General features: G+C 35.4%; 1 protein-coding gene across 2 annotated transcripts; it reads left to right on the forward strand.

The window, feature by feature from the left end:
• Nucleotides 1-1,914: 1,914 nt before the first annotated feature.
• Nucleotides 1,915-16,711, forward strand: LOC149416498 (uncharacterized). Of its 2 annotated transcripts, none has more exons than XM_089642174.1 (3): nt 1,915-1,972; nt 13,592-13,726; nt 14,442-16,711. In XM_089642174.1, the coding sequence occupies exons 1-3, from the start codon at nt 1,945-1,947 to the stop codon at nt 15,113-15,115; spliced, it is 837 nt and encodes a 278-aa protein (XP_089498300.1). In that variant the 5' UTR covers nt 1,915-1,944; the 3' UTR covers nt 15,116-16,711. The 2 variants fall into 2 exon arrangements, with proteins under 2 accessions (XP_089498300.1, XP_089498298.1); XM_089642172.1 differs by lacking the exon at nt 1,915-1,972 and adding an exon at nt 10,343-10,473 and having other exon boundaries at nt 14,442-16,710.
• The last annotated feature ends 7,691 nt before the right edge of the window (nt 16,712-24,402 follow it).

A 24,402-nucleotide genomic window follows, 5' to 3' on the forward strand; every position in this document is an offset into this window, starting at 1 on the left:
CAGTAAAGCTAATGAGATTTTATTGTAATAATAAGCAGTCATTAATATTGTCAATAATTCGGTAAATTTTCATATCATCTGCGAACATCAAAATAAAGACACGTTTAAATATATTTGTAACGTCATTTATAAATATGTTGAAAAGAATGGGTCCTAGATGTGATCCCTGGGGCACGCCGCTTGTAGCTGTAAAAGTGTAGGACAGTTGACCTTTAATGCAGACAGTAAGCTCTCGATTAGACAGAATATTCTTAAACCAGGATAGTACGTTACCGGTTATGCCAATTTTCGCCAGTTTGCTAACAAGAATTTTATGGCAAACCTTATCAAACGCTTTGCTGAAATCAGTATATATAGAATCGACTTGTTGTCTATTAGCAAGTGCATTTGTTATATAATTTTCGTACAGAGATAGATTGGTTAAGGTTGATCTGTTTGAAACAAAACCATGTTGGCAAGTTGTAATGATGGATTTCACGCTGGGGTTTATCTCTAGAAGAATTAATTTTTCAAAAATCTTGGGTATTGATGATTGGATACAAATTGGACGATAAATTTCAATTGCAGATCTATCCCCGCATTTAAATATTGGAGTTAAGTAACTTTTTTTCCAAAGTTTTGGGAAATTTCCCGTTGACAGAGACTTATTAAATAATATGAACAACGGAATGGATAAGCTGTCTGCACAGTTTTTGATCAAGATGGGTGGAATTTGATCCGGCCCGGAACTTAATTTTGGTTCAAGTGTTTTAAGGTAATTTGTAATGTCGGTGATGTTAATATTAATATTTGATAATTGCAAGTTTATATCAGAATTAAATTCCGGAATTTGTTCATCTGAAATGTCAGGTTCAAACGCATCTTTAAAGAAATCGGCAAACATGTCAACAATTTCTTTTATGTTGCTAGAACTCCCTTGTTTATGATTCATAGTTCCGGGGATCCCGACTTCATTTTTTTCATAGACTTTACGTGTTTCCAGAAATGTTTTACATCGTGATTTATAGTATTTTCCACTCCCATTATATAATTTTTATAACTATTTTTAGACAAATTTTTGCAAGCTTTCCTGACACTTTTAAATTTAATATAATTAGGTACAGATCTATGTTCTTTATAGATTTTATGAGATTCTTTTTTACAATTTATCAAGTGAATTAATTCCTTAGTGAACCATATTGGATACGTTGATTCTTTATGTTGGGTAAGAGGAATATTATTTGAAATTACATTATTGAGTTGCGAGTAAAAATAGTCAGTATTATAATCAATATTACCGTCATTTAGACTCGTCCAGTCAATGTTAGACAGTACCTCATTAACTTTATTGTAATCTGCGTTTTTAAAATTGTAACAAATTCTTGAGATTTTAAGATTATCATTTCCAGTGTAGGGTATAGAAATTATAAGTGTAGGATGGTGTTTATCTATAGGGACAATGAACTCAGGAGATTCGTATACATTTACATTATCTTCATTTGAGAATATCAAATCGAGAATGCGATTGTTAACATTGGGTACGTTATTAAATTGAGAAAGATTTAAATAAGAACACATATCCAGAATATCCCTTTCACAATCAGAAATCGGCGAGTAATTAGGATCGTTAAACTTACAATTCGGTAGGTTGTAATCACCACAGACAATTATTGCGTGTGTTGGAAATTTTGTTTTTACATACTCGACATCCTCACAGTGATTTTTGTATATCGACAAGTCCGAGTTGGGAGGAATATAATATACACTGCCAATAATAGTTTTACACGATTTTCCGCTTAATAGTACAAATATTTGCTCAACATCATAATTTTTATGTTTAATTAATTTAGAGTTAGTGCTTTTATTTACTGCTATTAAGACGCCCCCTCCTCTTGTTTCGGCACTAGTATTATGACTCCGGTCCATTCGGTATATGTTGTGATTCGGTAATCCGAGCTCCGCTGAATGAATGGAAGGTTCCAACCAGGTTTCGGTGACTACGATGACGTCTTGTGTGATGGTAGGAGCTTTAACTTTGAATTTGCCGAGTTTTGATTTGATACCCCTGATATTACCCCTGAGTTACTCCATAATGTATGTACTAGAAATCTCCCTTGTATGTATATTTGGAATTGGAATATATCACAGTTCTAGAAGTCTCCCATGTATGTATATTTGGAATTGGAATATATCACAGTTCTAGAGGTCTCCCATGTAATGTATTCGCAGAAGTCTGAGACGTTATCCTGTGACCGCCAGAACCATCATTATCTCGCAGAGAGGTCAGGAGTCAAAATAATCAGAGTACGAGTATATTGGTTGTGTTGTTTTCCTGTTCGACGTTTTATCTTTTTAGAGTTATCAGTCTATTTATGTCTGTCAAGTCAATGCATACAAATCTGTGTTTATGAACCCAGAATAAAATGTAGCAAATAAATTATCAAGCCTATAAAAATGGCTTAAAAGTGCGAAATCTCGTACTTACTATTTTTCGGGTAGGGTTTTATTTTAAATGCGGCCAAATAAGTTCTTTAGAAAATAATCGTTTGGTGTTTTGTGCCTGAACTTCACAAAATTAAGTAAAAAACGCTTTTGGTACTCTGTATCCATTCATTAAAGGCTATTAAAACATTATTTTGGTACTCTGTATCCATTCATTAAAGGTTATCAAAACACGCTTTTGGTACTCTGTATCCATTCATTAAAAGCTATTAAAACACACATTTGGTACTCTGTATCCATTCATTAAAGGCTATCAAAACACACTTTTGGTACTCTGTATCCATTCATTAAAGGCTATCAAAACACGCTTTTGGTACTCTGTATTCATTCATTAAAGGCTATCAGTACACGCTTTCAGTACTCTGTATCCATTCATTAAAGGCTATGAAAACAGACTTTTGGTATTCTTTATTCGAGCATTGAAGGCTATTATCTTCTTTGATTTTTACGACATATATGTTTTTTTCCTCCGGCGGATTTGTTAAAAAGTAGTTTTGTTAGTATAAACGATAGCTTGACAGAGCGCGACAAACATGCATTATGGAGGTGATAAGTATGATCTAGTGATATAAGTCCTCTGTCCTAAATGAGATTATTCTAACCTTATCTAGTACATTACAGATGTTTTAAATAAAGTTAACGAATTAAAATATTGTTAAAATGTTATTAATCTGTGAAAGTTAGTATCTCTTATACGTTTTTTAAATGACGGAAATTTTGTGCAGAACATTATTTGTGTATGGCCAATTGCCTTTAAAATGAGCCCTTCCACCTAAATACGTTGTTACATCTTTCACATGAGAACGGCTTTACCCCAAAATGTATTATTTTGTGACGCACCAAATGGTTCTTTCAATTAAAACTCTTCTTGAAAACATCGCACACAAATGGCTTGACACCAAAATGAACCGCCATATGGTGTCCCAAGTGATCTTTAAGCCGAAACTTTTTTTGCAATCATCACATTGGAATGGTTTCTCACTCAAGTTGAGGACATTATGAGCGGTTAAGTTACATTCTTTATAAAAAACCTTCTCGCACGCTTTACAAGGATAAGATACCTTTTGACAATGTATTCTCATGTGACGGACTAGGTGATTCGTGGAACCAAACGCCTTGTTGCAGTGTTTACATACAAACGGTTTTTCAACCAAGTGTATTTTCATATGTACGAGCAGCATGTTTACCAGAGAAAAGCTTTCTTTTCACTTTTCAAATGAAACAGACTTGTCCATAGTATGAATCTTTTCATGTTTCACCAAGTCGTTCTTTGTAAAGAAGCATTTCATGCAGACCCCACAAATAAACGATTTATTATCAGAATGATACTTGGTTATTCATACCTTATGATATAAAAAAAAGGAAAGGATACTTGGTTATTCAAATACCTTATAAATAACCAAGTATCCTTTCTGGCTAAGCGTTTTACCACACTCGTCACACTCATACGCTTTAATTCCAGCGTGAATTCTCTTGTGACTATCTAGATAAGCTTTGCGTTTGGAGTTTTAGTTACGTTGGTCACACGAGAATGATCTTTAACCGGTGTGAATTTTTCTATGGCTGTCCAAATAACTTTTCCGTGCAAAAGCAATACTGCACTCTTCACACTGAAAGGGTTTCGCGTCTGAATGGGTTTTCTTATGACTTTCTAGGTGTGATTTTTGACCGAAGGTTTTCTCGCATTGGTTGCAATGGTATGGCGTTACACCGGAATGAATTAATGTATGTCTCTTAAGGTTTTTTGATTTGCGAATACGTTGTGACAAATTTCGCGACAATGCTTGTTGTTGACAAGTTCTCCTGCCAAAGGTCTTCTCCCAACGAATTCCAGCTCGTTGGTTTCCTGGTCCTGTGGGTTAGTTTCGATCTTCGGCAGACAGAAGTTTCCAACTTCGGGGTTGAGGGCTGGATAGAAAGCGACAGTGAATACTCCAAAGAAGAGTGACGGGGACTCTCCGTAACCGGATTAAACAAAACAGAACTTGAACAAAATAAGATATTTTTAAAGTTAGGTTAAGTTTGTTATAAAATACTAATTTCGGCTACGCGTCTCTCGTAAGACCGGTTTAATTAATTTTAGAACTTTGAATTTAAGTGAATTGTTTGTTTGTTCCTCCATCCTCTTCCCTTCAGCCTTAAAACTCAGTTTATACCCAAGTTGGGGATGCTATAGTAACACGGCTAAGGGGAAATAGGATTAACATGAACAAAAGACAGAACAGTACAACTTTACAAACCGTCTGAGGATATATTTCTCTCGGTGCAGTCTTCCTGCAGCGCGGGAACCCTCAATTCCACTCCGTATTCCGGCAGAGTAGGGGAGGTAGGGGAGGGATTGGCACTTTTTCACAATTAAATGTATAAAAAATTAGATCTTATAGATAATCAATATTTATTGCCAATTCTTATTTCACCACACATTTGGTTAGATATTTTAGAGAGAACTTTCTTGAAATTATAATCAGTCTCAACATTACGAGATAATTTCAGAAGTTATTCAAAAGTGCCTGATGCTCCCTATGGCAGGGAGGTTTGGACATACCCTGTGGGAGGCTTGGGCATGGCCTATAAAACACTTGATATCCATAATAGTATTCAAAAATAAAAGTTAACAACAAATAAAAAAACATCTTAAATAGTATCTTAACTTATCTAAGATTAGGTATAACCCACAAAGGTTTATCAAATGTGTACTTAGAGCTACCACGTTTGGTTTTATTGCATGTCTTTGGTCCTGGCAATTTGGTTTTGATGTCATCTAGTGGGACACTAGCTACGTCATCTACTTCAGGAAAAAAAAAGGTGTTTCTTATCTTACTCAGCCTCACAAATTTTATTGTAGCCATGGTATGACTAATGTCTTCGATTCGGCCGACATAGTGCACAACAGTCTTTTTTGTAGTAAATTTATCGATCCAATTTTCAGGAATATTAGTTTTCTTTATGGCTACAGCATAGTCATAGACCAATTTACGTGCTTGTATCTTTGCCAATCCATAATTATGTTTAGAACAAACTATCATGTAATTTGACAATTTTTGTTCTTCTTCGTCGGTGAAAATTTGTGAGGTTATAAATCTGTGCGAAGAATCCTTTACAGAATCTTGTTTACTTTTATCTTGTAAACTTGATCTAGGGATATGATATTTATCAGCTGTTGTTTTTATTTTTGATCCTTTTGATACCTCTTCTATGGCTCGTAATATCAAATCTTTAGGAATTTCCCATCGCAAACCTTTCTTTTTGAATTAGAAGGGCATCTTTCTGTAATAAAAACTTATTCAAATAGTTTAATTAAAGCAGGTAATAAGAATTTTAAAAAATCCTCCTATACTCAATATATAGTAGGGAGCTTTGGGCATGCCCAAACCTCCCTCACATCAGAATGCCCATTACTCCCTCTGTATACATTTTCAAAATAAGTTACCGGTATTTCTTTTTATTTAGGTATTTAAGCATGAATTTCAGTTTGATTTATAAGTTAGTAAATATACAAGAGATATATTATAAAAAATAGACATACCTTTCGTTAGTTGTCTCTTTATTACGATCCGAAACCACAAAAAAATATTCACTTTTACGAGTGCATTACCTTCAAACGTGTCTGTGTGTAACAACTGACAGAAATCACAGAAAGTCTATGGATGAACAGTGTTGTCAGTCGGTAAAGTAAACTACAAAATTAGGAAAAAAATAAAATCTGTGACCGGATCAGAATAAAAGGGGGGTGCCTATGTCTCCCGACTTCCCGTCCCTCCCCTACCTCCCCTACATCTATAGTCCATCTGCCCAACTTCGAGTAGGTACTTCTTCTTTCACACGAGAAGGGAGAATATCAACAGAAGTGTCTGAAGTATGAAGAGAAATCTTCCAGTCATTCGCTTGAATTTCACATTCACTCTCTTTGGGGTGAATTGCCTAATACAAAAAAAAAAAAAAAGATTTCCGTAGAAGGTTCAGCTAATTGAGAGAGATGCTTCAACTGCATGGCAGATGGCATGCACATTCGCTTCTCCTTTGCAAATTGTAAACCCATATCTCCTTTGATCAATTCCTATCATTTCTTGTTTCAAATTACAAAGTACATCTGGAGTATTAGACGATGTTTTGCACTTATTGATGTGATCTTTTGATTTGCGGAAGAATTCAGTCGTCGGAGTTAGAATCTGAAAGCTGACATAAAGAGGACATTTTCCATTACTTTTAGAATCGTAGTTAAAACCTTCCATAGAGGCCTCAAACGGCTCAACTTTAAGGTCCATGATGATTATTGTTAAATAAGCATAACGTGCTTAATGTTTCGGAGAATATGTCACGTTTATAACAAAGGGGGTAACAAATAAGCTATAGGTACCTACATATCATTTCAGGATGCCATTCTTCAACGCGGAGATGAATTGATCCCTACCTAAAACGAGCAGTACTAATTGAATTGATTGAATACTTCAGCGTTCTATGGTGGCCATTGTACGTCTTCAGTAATACGAAGCAAATAACGCTTTGAAGTTGATATTCTCAATATGCACAGAATTATACTAGGCTTTCATTTTGACAGCTTCATGCCGCTGGAGATACGGATAAACGACTCCGATCGTCCATAGATTTGTTCCCACTAGTCCGTAGAAATAATAGTGTATCTCTTTTGATTCTATTTTATAAACGCTGGTTACAGTGATGTCCTTGCCGAAGGCAAAAAACTTTATCTTGCTTTTATTTATAGCGAGAAAGGGACAACACGCGACTACGAAATGTGTGTTATTTTAATCAAGTAGTTTAGTTTGAAACATGCTGAATGCAAGCAATGCATCAGTATCAGAGATGTGCAAAATGGGTACTCAAAACCATTTGAAATGCAAAATGCAAATGGGTCAAAACATTTCCATTTGAAAATTCAAAATGCAAAATGGTTTTTAGAAAAGCATTTCAAATGCAAAATACCAATTTTCAAAATGCATTGAAAATGCAAAATGTTTTCTCAGGTCAAAAAATTAAAATAATTATAGAATTTTTAAACAATTTTGTCATTTAATAATGGACATCAATGTAGAACATACATATTACATGATGGTAAATCCAAAAACACCACGACTACAGATTATGAAACCACAAAAAATTTGCGCGGGACTAATGTTGCCAACGTAAAAACATAGAAACTGCCTTCTAACATTTAATATAACAGCGTCATGGCCCCATGTTCAGTATGTTTTGTAATGGTATCACTCAATTGCCAGGGCTCCTACCAGGGAGCAACTTGGCAAATGTAAATTATCTCTCATAGCGAAGTTGAGGACCGACTGATATTTGGGGCTTATGATAAAAAAAATGAGTGGAGATAGTAGGAAGAATGTCGCAAAAAAGCATTTAAAATGGAAAATGCATTGAGAAGAGCATTTAAATTGCAAAATGCAAAATGGTTTTTAGAAAAGCATTTAAATGCAAAATGGAAAATACCCGTTTTGCATTTCCAATTGAAATGGATTTATTTGAAATAAAGCACATCTCTGATCAGTATTAGTACTGTGTTTCATGCACCTAGACCCCGCGGCATTCTCGCCGGTTTTTTCGTCTCATCACCGAACTTAAAGTACTAATATCTAAAAAAAATACATAATTATAAACAATACTGTCACTTCGCTTTGCTTTAGTTTCATATAAAAATAATTAATGAAAAATTCACAAAATTTAATCATTTTTCCCCGTCGATAATTTTCAATTGCTTCCATCGCCTCAACAAACGTTGAAATTTGACGAATTGTTCATATTCTCCGAAACAACCCGTCCTAAATTTTTCCCAATAAATTGATAGCTAGTAGAGGTGGGTCCTATGAGTACTTTTCGTTACTGGGTACAATGAGTACAGGTACAGAAAAATACCGGTGACAAAATACTCAAAAATAAATATTTGTAATATTGTAATAATATTTATAAATATACCTGAGGATTGATTCAGAATAAGTAATTCTAATGAACTCGCATAAATTCTGCCCACAAATTCCTCACAAATATTCTACGTGAGCTTGATTCCCCCTTTTATTATTCAAAAAACATGGGGGGGGATTTTCTGTAAAACATAATTCCCCACAAAAAAATTCAAAATGAGTGCTCCCCACAAAATATTTATGTGATTCCCTACAATGATTTTTGGAAATCCATGGGGAGGGGGAGGGTAGCTACGGAATTCCATTTCGAAAAATTCCTTACCCATGGAAAATACCTATCAAAAATACCTACTAAAAATACCCATCAAAAATACCCATCAAAAATACTCATTAAAAATACCTACTAAAAACACCTGGTAAAAGTACCTATTAAAAATATTTTGTCCCAGTATAAAATACTCGTGAGTGTTTTGGAACCAGGTATTTTGGAGATCTGTCACAAGTACAAAGTATCGCATGGAAATACCCGGTACTTTTACTGGGTACGATAAATACGCCTCACCTTAAGGCCCGTTTATAATAGGAATAAGCGGTAAGAATAAGCCGTAAAGCCCTAGGCCGTAGAAGTTGGAAGATAGGAAACTTGTGTATCCGTTTATAATAGATGGCAATAATCTCTTATTTTATTCCAAAACCGAAAAGATGGTCCAACTTTATCTTTTGCGGTTACGGATTACAGAAAGCTGAGATATATACCGAGATTTATGTATTTTCGATCGATACTCTATGGTATCTACTATTTGACAAGAGTGGTTTATTTATGTATTTGACAATCGAACAATAATATTTGTGTTGTAGAAGTCCTAACAATTTATAGAAATTGGTCTGCGACATTCTTGTATATTTCTTAAGTTGATCGTTGTCTACTGTCGCCATGTCTTCAAACAAATTATGGAAATGTCCTGTTTTCTTCCTTTTATGATTAATGGGACGCACACTCCAACGTCGTTTTTTCCTTATTTTTTTCGTCAACTGTGTGTCTCCTATTGCAGCGTATGCTAGCCCCAGAATTGACAAAAACATTCCACATGCAACAATATCTGTTGCACTTCTATGGACGTATTCTATTCTATTCCTATTTCAATTATAAACGACGATCTAAAATATTACGGATTACGGTTTACGGCACCGGCCTATTCTTACCGCTTATTCCTATTATAAACGAGCCTTTAGAGGTGAAGTAATAGCTAGGTAATAAAATAATTATAGCTAGGTAATAAAATAATTTGTGTGTATTTTACAAAAGAAATCTTATTTTTTGGCTTTTGTAACTGTTTGCTAAGTAATGAAAATATTTTATCGTCACGTACGAGGTCGTTTTGGCACTTTTTTAATGCAATGACTCTAAGCGACGCGTGGCAGTTTAGTACTCAAACTACGAAATTGAAAGCAATACAAGTAACTTGTTTTTGGCTTGCCACTACGAGATTTTTTCAGCGAATTACAAATTTTTTGTTTTAAATCCACACTCCGTCACTGTCATTCTCATTGTTTCTCGTGTTCAACAGCTGTTATTGGCAAGTATGTCAAAAAGCGTCCCCGCTCTTTCATACACACTAAATAATAACAGTTAAAAATGACACAAATGGTGCCATGCCATTTCGTTGTGATTGTAAAGGCGCGCGAGTGTAGGTACGTACGTACATCATTCAACGAAACTCGAATAAAATATGTTACCGGACAGCAAAGTGCCAATTACATTTTTTACTCCAAATGCGCTAAGGAATAGCTGGTTAAAGTTTGTCACGTGCCGATACACGCATATATTGTGAAGTCATGGATTTTTATATATAATATTATTCAACATTTTTGGCTATTCGATAAAAAAAAACAACATAAAGCGCATCACGGTATGGCAATACCAACACGGCGTCTTTAAAGTACGGTATCTATGGTTAAGTTTGACGTTTCACGAATGACAGATTGATCATAAATTTGATTGCCTGGGCGTTATGTGCGATTCTTAATAACTTCTTCATGATATCACCCACCAATAGAAGAGTCATGGATTCCACCAGCTCTGACAGTTGTGTTCCAGGGACTGCGCCAGGTCAGAAATATCAATAATATATTATCAAGAGATAGGAGTGAGTCTCCCAGGTGAAAATCAGAATCGAATCGTTATTCCTTCAAATGGGTGTAGCCGTGTGTTTGGTTACCAGATCTAAATACCCCGGTGCTTCTCAACCTACTTCTCACCCATCTCCTCCCCCAGCCCAGACTACCGCAGCCTGACAACATAACCCAATTCATTTATTCATTAGGACACTCACAGTACGTTTTACTACAAGTTATATGGTTCTCAATTAAAATATAAATAGCTAATATACCCATTACGAATGTCCTTAATGTCTTGTTAATTACGTAGGTGTAAGTAATGATAAACAAGAATAGGATATGTGTGAAAAGTGGAAGAAATTTTTACAAATTTATTTAAATCAATAAGTACACGAAGCCCACGAATTGAAATTGACTTTTAATAAAACTTGTTGTTAATCATTTCGGATCGCTGGCAACGCTTAATGCGATTTTTTTAATAAAACCATATGATTCACCTAAATTACTATAAAAGGAAACCATCTGAATTTGGAATTTTTTTAATTTTAGCATTCTAATTTTTATTTACGTTAAATGAACCTTCGCTTTCGATATATGGGATGACAGCCATTTAAAATAATGTTTGTTGATGACATTTTCTTATGTTGGTATTTCTGATACTATACGAGTGGCTAGAAGAAACTTTATAACCATGCGTTATACTCTAAGCTAATTAGGTAGGTACTATTTTGGCTAAAATGAAAAAAAAAATATAGGTATTTAGGCATGTTTTTTTCAAATATAAAAGATTACTATAGGTTAGGTTAGTATAGGTTAGGTTAGTATATGTTAGGTTAGGTTAGGTTGGTTAGGATGGTTAGGATAGGTTAGATAAGGTTGGGTTACGTTAGGTTTTTTACCAAGACAATTATTATTTTTTTTATTAAACTTGCTTAAACACCCTAATTGAATTTGATTTTATTTCCAAAGTTCCGTCAAAATTGTGCCTACATAATATGAGTGAATTAAATGTTATTAACGTTTCTTCTAGCCCCTCGTGTAGTATCAAGAATACCAACATATTAAAACACCGTTGTCATCAGGTCATCCCATACAACGAAAGCGAATTTTCATTAAAAATTAAAATGCTAAAATAAAAAATTCCAAATGCAGATGGTTTCCTTCTATAGTAATTAATTTGAATCAAACGGTTTTATTTATAAAAAAATCGTTTTAAGCATGGCCGGCGATCCCGAATATTTAAGTTCTTTAAAGTTAAGCGCAGGGTTTTTAAATTAGTTTTATACTTTAGAAAAATGAACAGCCTTAGCATTTTTTCGGGGTATATGTTATGATTGTGCGAGTGATTTATGTTTTTATTTAGTTATTTGCTCCATTCGTGTTGTTAATAATAATAATAATATGGCATTTATATAGCGCAGTTTAGTGTCATTTCACTTCAAGTGCGCTTTACTATAACAAACTTAAAAACGGTAATTCAGTATTAGTGGTCATGTTCTTAAAATTATTCCTACAGTGTGCCTTACCCAATACAGATCTAATATTATAACACTAAACACAATACTGTTTATACAAAGTGATGACAAAACTAAGATTAACAATAACAGCAGGACAGGACAAAACAAGAACATTAAAACTATAACATAATATAAAACAGTAAGTAGTTTGTGCTCAGAAATGAGAATCTTCCGAGCAGAAATTTTAAAAGGTAAAATAAGGAGACAAACGAAACCAAACAATATCCGGAAGTTTGAGAATATGGCTTATTATAAAATATTGAAAAGAAGTTATGATTTATGAATGGTAGGATTTTTTAAATAATGAATTGCGTGGTATGCCTGGTACGCCTCATTGGAACATTTAAACCAAAAATAGATTAAAAAAATTCAGATTGCAGATTATGTAGAAACAATAGACCTGACAATTTACATCTTTTTGTGAAGTTAACATATTATTTGTAGTTTTATTTCTTGAAAATTTATTCTGAATGCTTTATTTTATATCTATGTTTACCTTGTATTGATGATTCCATATTGTGGAAGCATATTCCAGTGAGAAGAACAATATGTCTAGAGTCTTAGCACTTTTAAAAACTTTACTCATTCTTAAAAGGAAACTTAGCATCTTGTAGGATTTTGATATAATTTGTTCGATGTACTTTTCAAAAATTAATTTGCTGTCTAAGTAAAGACCTAGTTCTTTACATGTAGGCATAGATTGTAGAAGTTTTATTGTTCAAGTTGTAAGGATGGATAATTTAATTTTTATTTCTAGTGAACGTAATCGAGCGACACTTAAATATATTAAAGGCAAATTAGTTTGATTCACAGTTCGCGTATAAATGATTGAGATCTTTTTGTAATTTCATACAATCGGGTAAAAATTTAATATTTTTAAACATTTTCATATCATCCGCGTATAGCACGAAGTAACTATTTTGTAAGCATACATAAATGTCATATGTAAATATTAATTAAGAGTGGTCCGAGATGCGTCCCCTGGGGCACACCTGGCGGCGAAAGTGAATTATTAGAACAAGATGGGGACGCCCGAGAAAATAAAAATATGAATAAAGAAAAATACAATTGATTAAAAAAGAAAACATTGTGATAGTGCCAAACAGCATTGACGAAATCGCCATTTAGGTGAGGGGTAAGGCTTTCGACTAGCAATCCGAAGGTCGCGGGTTCAAATACCGGCGTGCGCAAGTAAATTATATTTTATGAATTTGTGTTATTTCAGAATTTATTAATTTAAAATAATAAAACATATTATACTTGCAGTACGTTCCACAGTTAAAGGATCTCTCATTATCGCCCTGGTGTAAGACCATCACTCAACTACACCGCTTTCTATTTTGAAACGTTGCTTGAAATGGCTTTGGCCATGTTTGGTAACTAGCCAGGTACTTCCCCACCCTCCTCTTCCCCTCCCCCGCTACCTTCAGCCTCACAATATACCCCAATTGGGGATGCCATAGCCTCACTAGCTCCAAACGGTTGGGAGCAGTTGGGACTCTTGTGCGGTTTTACTTGTTCTTATTGTTGGTATTTACTTAAATAACCCTTTCGTTTTATTTTTAAGTACTTATATCCTATGTTTTTTTAAAGGAAAAAATGATGAAGGATTTTTCGTAGAAGTCCCAATAACGAGTATCTTGGAAGCTGAAATAAAACCCGTTCCCGCTTCATCTAAAAAGAAGAAGAAGACGAAACCTCGATCGGGAGATGATCAGAAAGTCAAAAGTAAGTAATGACGTCTTTTATTTAAAAAATGAAAACGATTTCGATATCACAATTGGTAAATAAGTTACTCGTGGAGACAATGAAGTTGTGTTGGTCGCAACGAAATCTTTTTATTTTCTGCGTGTTATTCTGTTTTATATTCTTTATATACTTTCTATTATATAAAATGTACATGTATTGTATATATTAACCTTCCGGAAAAAAATCTCTAAATTGTAGTGAAAACCTTATCAAAATCCGTTGCGTAGTTGTTAGGAATGTGGCTCCCCACGTTATGCGCCAGTGTTAGGAATTTGGAGAATTACGTAGGGTGCCAGTATTAGGAATTGGCGAGGGACACCCCACGATATGAATAGAAATTATTATTATTTAAAAATTATCTGTCATCTATATGTTGCACTAACTACATGTGAAAGTGCCTTGGGCGACAAATAAGTAAATAAATAAATTAGTCTATTGGCTGAAGGTTGTTTATACTCAACTTTCATGAGTCTGTGAGACGTGGCTTCATACTATGTTGAATTGTGGTGACGACAGTAACCTGCTGGCTACCGCGTCATCATTTCCGATGAGTGGAGAAATGACAATACGATAAACGCAAACACTGGCTTCTTGATTTCGGTGAATTCTGTACAGCGTTATCACAAATGTGGTCGTAAAGCTTGTACATTGGTTCTAGTTTATTGAAACCCTAATTCTGTTGAATTATTTCCAGAAAAGAAAAAGAGACCGAAGCCGCCGTCAGAACCGGAGGTGACCATCTGTCTGCAGTGCAATCAGACCTTCAAGCGTAAATACCAGCTGAAGGAACACATGTGGGTCCATACCGGTCAGAAACCATTTGCATGTCCACAGTGCCCCAACACCTACACGCAGAGCATCAGCCTGAAGAACCACCTCCTTGCGCACACGGGGGAGAAACCCTTCTCGTGTCCGGACTGTGGCGACCTCTTCAGTACCAACAAGAACCTCAAGATACACCAGGCTAACCACAGCGTCAACAAACCCTACTCCTGCAACGTGTGCAACTATTCCTGCGTTCGCCAAAGCATCATGAGGGCACACATGCAAATTCACACCGGTCAAAAGGCTTACGCGTGCAACGTCTGCAGCTATAAATGCTACCGGAAGGCAAATCTACAGATCCACTTGCTGATTCACTCCGGTAAAAAGGAGTTTTCGTGTTTGGAGTGCGGTTATTCCTGCACGACCAAGTATCGCCTGGATAGTCACATGCTGTGCCACACTGCTGATTACCCCTTTTCCTGCACCGTATGCTCCTATACTTGCCAATACAAAGACTATCTCAGGAAGCACATGCGTATACACAAGAACCAAGCGAAAAAGCAGCAAGCGATGGATAAAGACGAAGCGCTTAAAGTCGTGTAATCTTTCGGATTTTCTAGTTTTTTTTTAACCGCTTATTTGATTTTAAGATGAGATGTCGCGACAAAGAGAAGATGATCCGATATAAATGTGTCGTGGGGAGCGTAAGCACAAATTTTCGATATTTCTGCTAAAAATTGTTAAAACTTTTTAGGCTTGTCCATGAATTTCAAACGGAAAAATATAGAAAAACACCAATCATTTTGCTGATTCTTAAATTTAAGCTTTAGGTCTCGGTTACACAAGAGTTTCTTTGTCTTAATGAAGAATCCTTTCTAATGATATCTTAGTTTCAAGAACAGTAAAACGAAATGTGCACGTTTGGTCGAAGGTAAGTACTTATTTTCGGTTGTAATCGATTTGAATCTTAATTAGCTTTAAGGTAAGGCAAAATAATAGAAACTGCTTTATTCTTAAATATGTTAAAAGCGGAAAAAAATATTAAAATTGTAATTTTTCTTATGTAAGTTAATGTTAGTGCTTACTCCGAGGATGAAATACATAGAAAAAAAATCATAACACTAAATAGATAAAACGATATAAGTGCGCTGGGCGTGTCTGTATGCCCCGAGTGACCTGCAATAATTATCAACTGTCTGATGTAATTGATACAATATTTCATCAGACGGTTATTTCATCGGCTTGTCTAGGGCCTAGGAGTCAAAAGATCTGCTGCAAATTAACGACCTTTTAATCAATTTTAGCTCTAAATAACACTCTGAGATTATTGCAATGATACCCAGGAATTCCGTGTAGGCACATTAGCACTGCCTACGCTGCTGTATTCGCTTAACATGAAAATATAAATAATATTTAAATTCATTAAATTACTAGCTTTACCCCGCCACGCTTTGCTGTGGTCGGTCTGTCTGTGCAGATAGAGAAACGATAACGAGTGTTGCTTTTACGTCCAACAGATGGCGTAGTTTAAAAAAAATCATGTTTTACTTGTCACAGGTGACATCTATATAATATATATAAACACACGCGTATTCGAATGCAACGTTGTTTCAAAATTTCAAAGCAATCGGTGAAGAAATTTCGGATATTTAAGATTATGAACATTTAAATTTTAATTTAAAAATATGCGCGAAGTTCCGCAGCGAATTGCAGCTAAAATAAGCTCAAACGTGGCTTAAGCATTAACTACGGCTGTCCAAATGCCGCCAACGTCAGATTAGATTATTCAATGTTCACTTATTATGCAGAATATTATGTACATGTGTAAAGTGAGCTTTGTAGGCATTCAAGTTATGACGCTTATGTGTTAGTTTTTGTGTTAATGGTATGGCAGTGCTTGTGGAACCAATGGCAATCGGTGACATATGTTGATACCCACATTAGTACTCATGGTTGACTTTATTCCACGCACTTGTCAGGTTGAAAACGTATGTCATTATTTATTAATCGTGATTTATCTGAAAAAATATTGTAAGTATTATCTTGTAAAACTTGTAGTAGTGAGAGAAATGTATGTTTAGCTAAATTTAAGAAAAAACCTGCCACATATGTGTATAATATATATCTAATAATACAGTGTTTTCATTCTTCCTACCCTGATTCAAAATTCCGTGCATGCCACTGGCTGATACTGATCAACAAACTAATTTCTAAATAAAATCATTCTTAAAAATTGGTAATTAATATAAACTAAATAATCTAAACCCTCCATACCAATGCGCTTTGAATCCGCGCCACTAGCTATGAAATTATGTACTCACAATAGTCTGTTGAAGCTTGATTTTAGAGTAGCCAGTGGGTGATATAAATATATACAATAGCAACGAATAAACGGTATGACGAAAAAACATTATTTTATTTAAGGAAAAAGATTTTCATAACCTTTCTCTTGCCGAGAGGACGTTCTTAAATTTCACAAACAAAAATCATCGATGTAACCAATAAATCTCTAAGTCGAGCTAGATCGCTAAATAATACAAGAATATTCCGAGTGCACCAAAGCCATTCTCGTGTTCTAGCTGTAACTTTTTACGCTCCCAAAGTCAAGATTGAATTTGTGCTTGTGTAGAAAAACCAGCTAAACTAGAATACGCTTCTGCTGTATGGCCCTCATGTCAGCTGAAATAAATTGATATTTCGGAAAAAATTTAAATTTATGATATCTACATGAGAATGAGGTACTTACCATGATGCTATGTAAAGATTATAATCTCTGACAGACACTTCCAAAGTCTCCAGTCAAGAAGGAGTGGGGTCCATGGAGTAATAGCGTATAAATTCGTAAATAATTTGGTAGATAATCCATAACTGCCGGAATGCTACCGCTACGCGCGGCACCGCGATCTTCTATACAGGGTGTATCGGCACGTACCCGACAAACTTTAACCAGCTATTCCTTAGCATATTTGGAGTAAAAAATCTTATGTGCACTTTGCTGTCCGGTAACGTTTTTTTTAATAAAAAATGTATTATTCATATTTTCACCACATGTCACATGTCATGTTCACTCTTTTATCCTTTGTCAAAGTTTGAAAACCCATCTGGCAAATATTTTATTCGAATTCCGTTGAATAATGCACGTGTGTACCTATATTGGCGCACTTTTACAATCACAACGAAATGGCACGGCACCATTCGTCTCATTTTTAACTATTATTATTTAGTGTGTGCGAAAGAGCGAAGACGCTTTTTGACATACTTGCTTATAACAGCTGTTGAATACGAAACGCAATGCCAATGACAGTGATGTAGTGTGGAAATTTAATTTTTTTTTTTGTTTTTAATTGAAAAAAAATGCTACCGGACAGCAAAGTGCCCATAACATTTTTTACTCCAAATGTGCTAAGGAATAGCTGGTTAAAGTTTGTCGGGTTAGTGCCGATACACCTTGTATAGTGCACATAACCGAACGTTTTGGCTATAGCCCGATCTGCTATCGACCAATGCCCCCTAACTTTTTTGCATTGTTGTAAATAATTATTTGGTATTACGTGTTTTTTGACCGGTTTCTGTTTTGGTCCTCCATGATTTCGCGTGTTAGAAACAGCAAAGTGAAATTTGGAACAAGAGGATGACAATATTAAAGTTACTCACAGTTCTCATGGGAAAGGTCACTATTTGTAATGTAGATGGGAGTTGTACTTCTAGTAGCTTGTCTTGATGAATAAATATATTTTTCCAAATACCTGTTCCCTAGCATTACGCACCAGTAATGGTATGTCCAACATTTTTATTTCCTTAAATTTCCCTAGATTATGGATTGGTTTTGTGTGGAGTATTGCTTACTCGGTGCTGGATTCCCCACAATATTTTAAAATCCATAGGGGGGGTATTGCTAAGGAATTTAAAACGATATAATTCCCACATTTTTTTGTGACCTCTGATGCGTTTGCTTTACGGGTGTTCCAAGTAATTGGATTAGTAAAACCCTATTCTCATTAAGCGTCTAGCGAGTATTACGCGTCTTGCGTTTATGGAACGCGTAATATTTAAGAACAAATACTAAGTACGAAATAATCTTTGACACGTCTGTTCTAGTATACGCTTCACCTTTATTCTAATGGCCGTTTCAGTTGATTTCGATAGTAATCAGGAACTTTACAAGTCGCAACACTCTTGTATACCACGCGTGGTTTTCCCGTTCACTGTGAAGATTTGAATCAGAATACTGCGCAGCGATGTCACTCATTAGAAGGTCATTATTGCATTTTTTTAAGAAGAATACTGCACAGCGCTGTCACACATTAAAAGGTTATTATATCACTTAAAACTTTGTGACCTTGATAGGTGTTAAACTTGCTATTTTTGTTAGACGTTTTGTAGAGAAGTGTATGGGAAAAATTAATATTTAACAACACGAGCCACATTTTTTAGAACATTTGATATATTTTTCAAATGATTATTATAAATATATAAAATGTTCGCAGGAAGCAGTTTCATAAGAAGTTTCAAACCAATTCATGGTAGCTACAGGTATTAAGGACTTAGTCCCAACAGCTCACAACTTGTCCAATTGGAGTATGTTGTGAAATTGAAAGTAGTGGGATGGGAAGGAGATATGAGATGGAGAGTATCACAATTGAATTATTTGTGAAAAAACACAAATTAAATAAGTACAAACAATTAATTTGCGCGCCGGGATTTGAACTTCTGAATTCGCAGTCGAGTACTTAACTCCTCGACCACAGAGGCTGTCCAAAATTGAAAGAAAGAAGAAGACTAATTGAATCAAGCAGAAGTAGTTGGTTTCATACCGTGTGAGTTTTTAATAGAGATTCAAGCCGGGCCTTTGCTACAAGAAAAGTGCACTCATCACACGAGAATGGTTTCTCTTCACAATGGGAAAGTGTGTGGACTCTCCAGTGCTCTGTTCTCACGGTGGTGTGGTCGCAGCTCTGGCATGTAAAGGGCGCGCGCCCGCGTGTTGTTATGTATCTGAATTGCCGTTTCATATCGTGATTCATATCGCAATAAGGCTGCTCGCCCGAGCGCACGTTTACGTGAGCAGTGAAGTAATCTTTGCGCGAGCACGAGTAGTCTCATTCCGTGCACGGATATACTCTAACATCAGCGTGCACGCGCAAGTGAGCCTGCAACCTGTTGGCAGAAGTCAATTCCTTTCTGCACATGGAAACGTCTTTCGGAGCTGTGCAGACGCAGGTGCTTGTTATGGTTTTTTCTAGAATTGCTCGCATAAGTACAGTCCGCGCACGAGTGCTTTAAAATGTGTCTTTTAAGGGTTGATTTCTATGCGAACGACGCACTGACCGGGTTGGCTTCACTGTGAGTTAGTAATAATAATAATACGAATTTATTCCAGAATGTTTGCAGGGGTAGTGCAATTCAATACATTCCATATTTAAAATAATATACATAATAAGCTTAAGAAAAATAATAATAATACATTGGTGATTCCGATAGGCACAAAAAAGCAGAATTTAAGGGAAAAAAGATAAAATATAAACACAAAAATGAGTGTAAGCAGCCGTTTATGGAGGATATTTGCACATCTCCCGTCTCCAGAGGGCCATCAGAGGGGACTCCATCCAGGCAACCATGGCAGTGATGATAGCGTTACTTGATTGGCGTAGTCTGCGCCATAAGCTTCCCATGTGATGGCGGAGAAACTCTCTGAAAGAGTGTACTCGTCCCTCCAGGAAAATTTCCGTGGCGCTGCTGTGTCTCGGTAGGCGGAATAGTTGGCGATAAGCATTATTGTAAGCGACTTATAGCTTATGCCATCGGGAAGCAGTGTAATCCACCTACAGTTCTGACGTGTACAGCGAAGTGCAAAATGCGTTGAAAAGTATCTTTTTCACGTTTGTACTGCAAAGGTGAAAACGACTTGACAGCATACCTGCTCTAACGGATATCGCTCTTCTTTGCCTTTTCATATCATCGATGTCTTTCATGTCATCTGTCATAATATGTCCCAGGTATTTGACGCTACGACTAACATCCATTTTCCTTCCATCTAGCCATACTGAAGGTATTAGCATGTTTTCGTTTTTGCATTTGAAAACCATAACTATTGATTTGGAAGTATTATATTCAAAGTTATGATTTTATGCTAAATCTTCACATATTTGGAGTAGTTTCATTAGTGCGCTAGGTGACGGTGCTAAAAGAACCATATCATTTGTATAATTAATATTGTTTACACATACTCCTTGAACATGACAAAGTTAAGTTAAAACATGCAACGTCAAGATAAGATAAGAAGCGTAGCTGCATTCCGCGCATTTAAAAGGTTTTTCACAATCATTGCTTTGTGGAAAGGGACTTCTCGTAGAGAGAAAATTAAAATGGTTTAACACCGGAGTGAATAAGTAGGTGGTTTTTTTAGATTTGATTTCCTAGAACTGACATAACCACATACGGAACAAGAGAAAGGTTTTTGCATTGTATGCGTCAGGTTATGATTGTTTACGTTGCTCAAAAGCGCATACAAAACTGCATTTATCACAAGAGAATTGCTTCTGCTTGGAGAGGTGAATTCAACACACCTTTAAAAAGTGATATAGAGTTATTATAAGTGATGAAACCAATACTAGGTTTAATAGTTACCAACGAAACTTATTTAACCTTGTTTTTGCTTCATAAGTTTTCATGAATTTATATCACTTTTTGTAAGTGTGTTTTTTTTAAGTTTAATATATATGTACCTATAAGTGGCTACAGGATGTTATATAAGTACCTACATATGGTTACAAAATATATTTATGTTCGCAATCTTACCAATGAAGAAACTGATTATTGTGCTTGGTGAGCGAGTTACACTAATCATAAGAAAAATAGAATACCATTATGCTATAGGTAAGTATATATACTGTTCCTATTGTTTTTTCAGTAAGAAGTCAATTGGAGTATAACTCACCTATTTGGTCCCCTTTATATAAAGTTCATTCCAATAATATAGAAAGAGTTCAGCACAAATTTCTTAAGTACGTAAATTTTAAGCTCAGAATTCCTATTGATTATATTAATTATGTCAGTTTGATGAAACAATTGCATCTAATAACACTGTCTGACAGGAGAATTATTTCAGACCTGGTTTTGTTACACAGAGTCATTAACAACTTAATTGATAGTCCTGCCATCCTTTCCACTATTAAACTACATGTGCTGACTAGGAATACAAGACAAAATATAACATTCTTCTGTAATACATACTCGAACAACTATCAGACACACTCACTGACCAATAGGATGCATGATATGGACAACAAGTATGGGGGTGCTATTGATTTATTTATTAACTCCATATTTAGAATTAAGCATAATCTACACCAACACTTTGTTGAATCCTACAAATTAGAGTAGCGTTGGTAAATTAGTTTTAATGATTTGTCTTATATGTAGTGTTGTTGTAATTTCTTTTTTACTTGATGTTACTCTTACGTTTTACTAATATTGCTTCATATTTTTTAATATTTTCCCATTATACTTGTAATCACAATTTTACAAGTGTGTATTTTGTACCTTCTTTAAAATGGATTACATCTATTTACTGTCAATCTCCTGTATAATACATATTCTCCTATGTACACTGCATCTTGTATCACTTCTATGTAAAAGCCTTTTTAGGCGTATAAATATATAAATAAATAAATAAATACAATAGGAACAATTACTTCTGGATTATTTATATGTGTAGTTGTACATATATAGTTTTCTGTTACATACTAATTATTGAGTAATTAGGAACATCTAAATACAGTGTTGAATTGTCATTTTTATGAGATACCCGGTCACCGGAAAAAGGCATAATGGGTTGGAATCTGGTGTCGGAAGTATGAACCTATCCCTCCCACTGCGGTGAAATGCGATTATTTTTGAGAATCCGGCTGATAGGTCATTGGGGAAGTGGTAAGAAGACGAATAAAAGAGGTTGTGATGACTCCGGACAGATGCTCACGCAGTTGGTGAAGTGGTCGACGGTGAATTCCCCGTGAGCGCACTTGTAAGACTGACCGAAGTACTTTGACGTGGCCGTTTTATATAGGCGCAAATTCGTTCGAGAATATTCCGTGCAATCGCAAGTAGATAGGCCGGCGGCTTCGTTATTATTCTAGAAGCGTCACTTCGCCATGTCACGGCGGTTTATATGGTGACGACTCATCCGAGAGACTTTCCCAAGGGGGGTCGACTCCGACCTAAATTTTGGTCCTAGAATGGTGGTGCTTTATGTGACGTCATAGCAATATTTAAAATGCCAATATCCAATAGGAACACTTTGAACGCCATAGAAGAACTGAGTTGTATAAAATGGGATATCTGTGGTAACAAAAGTCAAAACACCACATGTTTATGCAGGGGCGTATAACTCCCGCATGACCTTATAACCCTGATGGGAGGAGTTATTCAATACCCAAATTCTTATAGACAAAGCTGTTGTGGCTGAAAGCTCAGATCTCATTGGCTTAGAGCAAAAATTGTAGTTTGTTCTCTCGCTCTCTACCATAGCGATTTGTGTAACAGAAAGAGAAGCTAAGCATGCTTTATGCTCCGATAAAAATTAACGGTAATTTCCAAGACGCCATTTCGTAAGTTGAAAAGTCAGTTGATGTTTTTACGTAAATATTTTGAATTTTCTTTCACCCATCTAAAAATAATGTTACGTGCTAGAATTCTTCAAGGTGATAAATTAATGCCGTGTTGTGTTAAAGTGTGTTATCCGGTCTATCTCCACCAATTGAAAGAAGGACCCGAACCCGTTTGTAAAATACAGGTACTAACCTCTCGTTCTTTGATACAATGTTCCTGATTTCTGAATGTACTTCATTGGCTAATAATTTAATTAATTTTCCTTTTCAGACCTATCCGTATTCCGACGCGATACAATACCACGTATTAGGATGCTAAAACTGCTAAAAAAGCCACGATTACATCATACAAGGTCATTTAAACCTCTCCAGAATCGCATCATGTAAGTATTCAGATTTAACCAGCATTTTCCCTGATGTTTGCTGACGACAGAGCTGTGGAAATTATATGAAACCCTTGCAGGAGAATTTGAATAACTTCTAGTGCTGTGGCAATAATAATGAACACTTAAATTTGTTGAATATGTATTTTGTGTATATATTCTTGTATTTTTGTGCAAGGTCAAATTAAATCCTATTAAGTTGTTGCAGTAAGACTGGGTTCGATTCCTAGTTGAGACCGTTACTTTTTATTTTTCTGTGTCTTGTTCTGTTTCATGTTTTGTTTAGATATATTAGTTTTATCTTCTACTTCAATGATAAATCAATGCTCAATACATCGGTTGTACTGACCCTGTTTTGTATTACTGTCCATTGTCTTTTTGAAAATAAAAGTATTTTTATGTGTGCATAGTTGTGGGTTTTTTTTATTTTCCTTTTCCTGCATTCCAATATTTTTATTTTTAAAATATAATTTTTGTGGGCTATTGAATGAACGATGTTCGCTGGGTGTAGTTATATTGTTTATGGTTACACTTTTTTTAAATGGCCTTGAGATTTATTTATGGTCCACGATATATTTACCTGTCTGGACCAAACGACCGTTTTATCTGTGGTCGTCTGTGGTTAAGGGGGTGACAAAATGGCGCCATACAAAAAGCCCGAAGATATCGATCTAGAGAGTGGTTTATTTATGTGTTTATGGTTATGTTCATGGTTCTTCGCCGACGTAAATATTTGTGAAAAGTGAAAGTAGATTTGTTAAAATGCCTCGCTAATTTCGCTGTAGTGTCGAAAGCTGTGAGGATGTTGTTTCAGTGCGACACGACAATAACGAGAGTCTGTTTCGGGAATGGGCGTGGAGAATTGGCAGAATAGATTATATTTATTACCCGATTTTGGCAA

Source organism: Hesperophylax consimilis, chromosome 17, assembly GCF_061612785.1.
Source record: "Hesperophylax consimilis isolate HC1 chromosome 17, BYU_Hcon_1.0, whole genome shotgun sequence".
NCBI classification, from domain to species: Eukaryota; Metazoa; Arthropoda; class Insecta; order Trichoptera; family Limnephilidae; genus Hesperophylax; species Hesperophylax consimilis.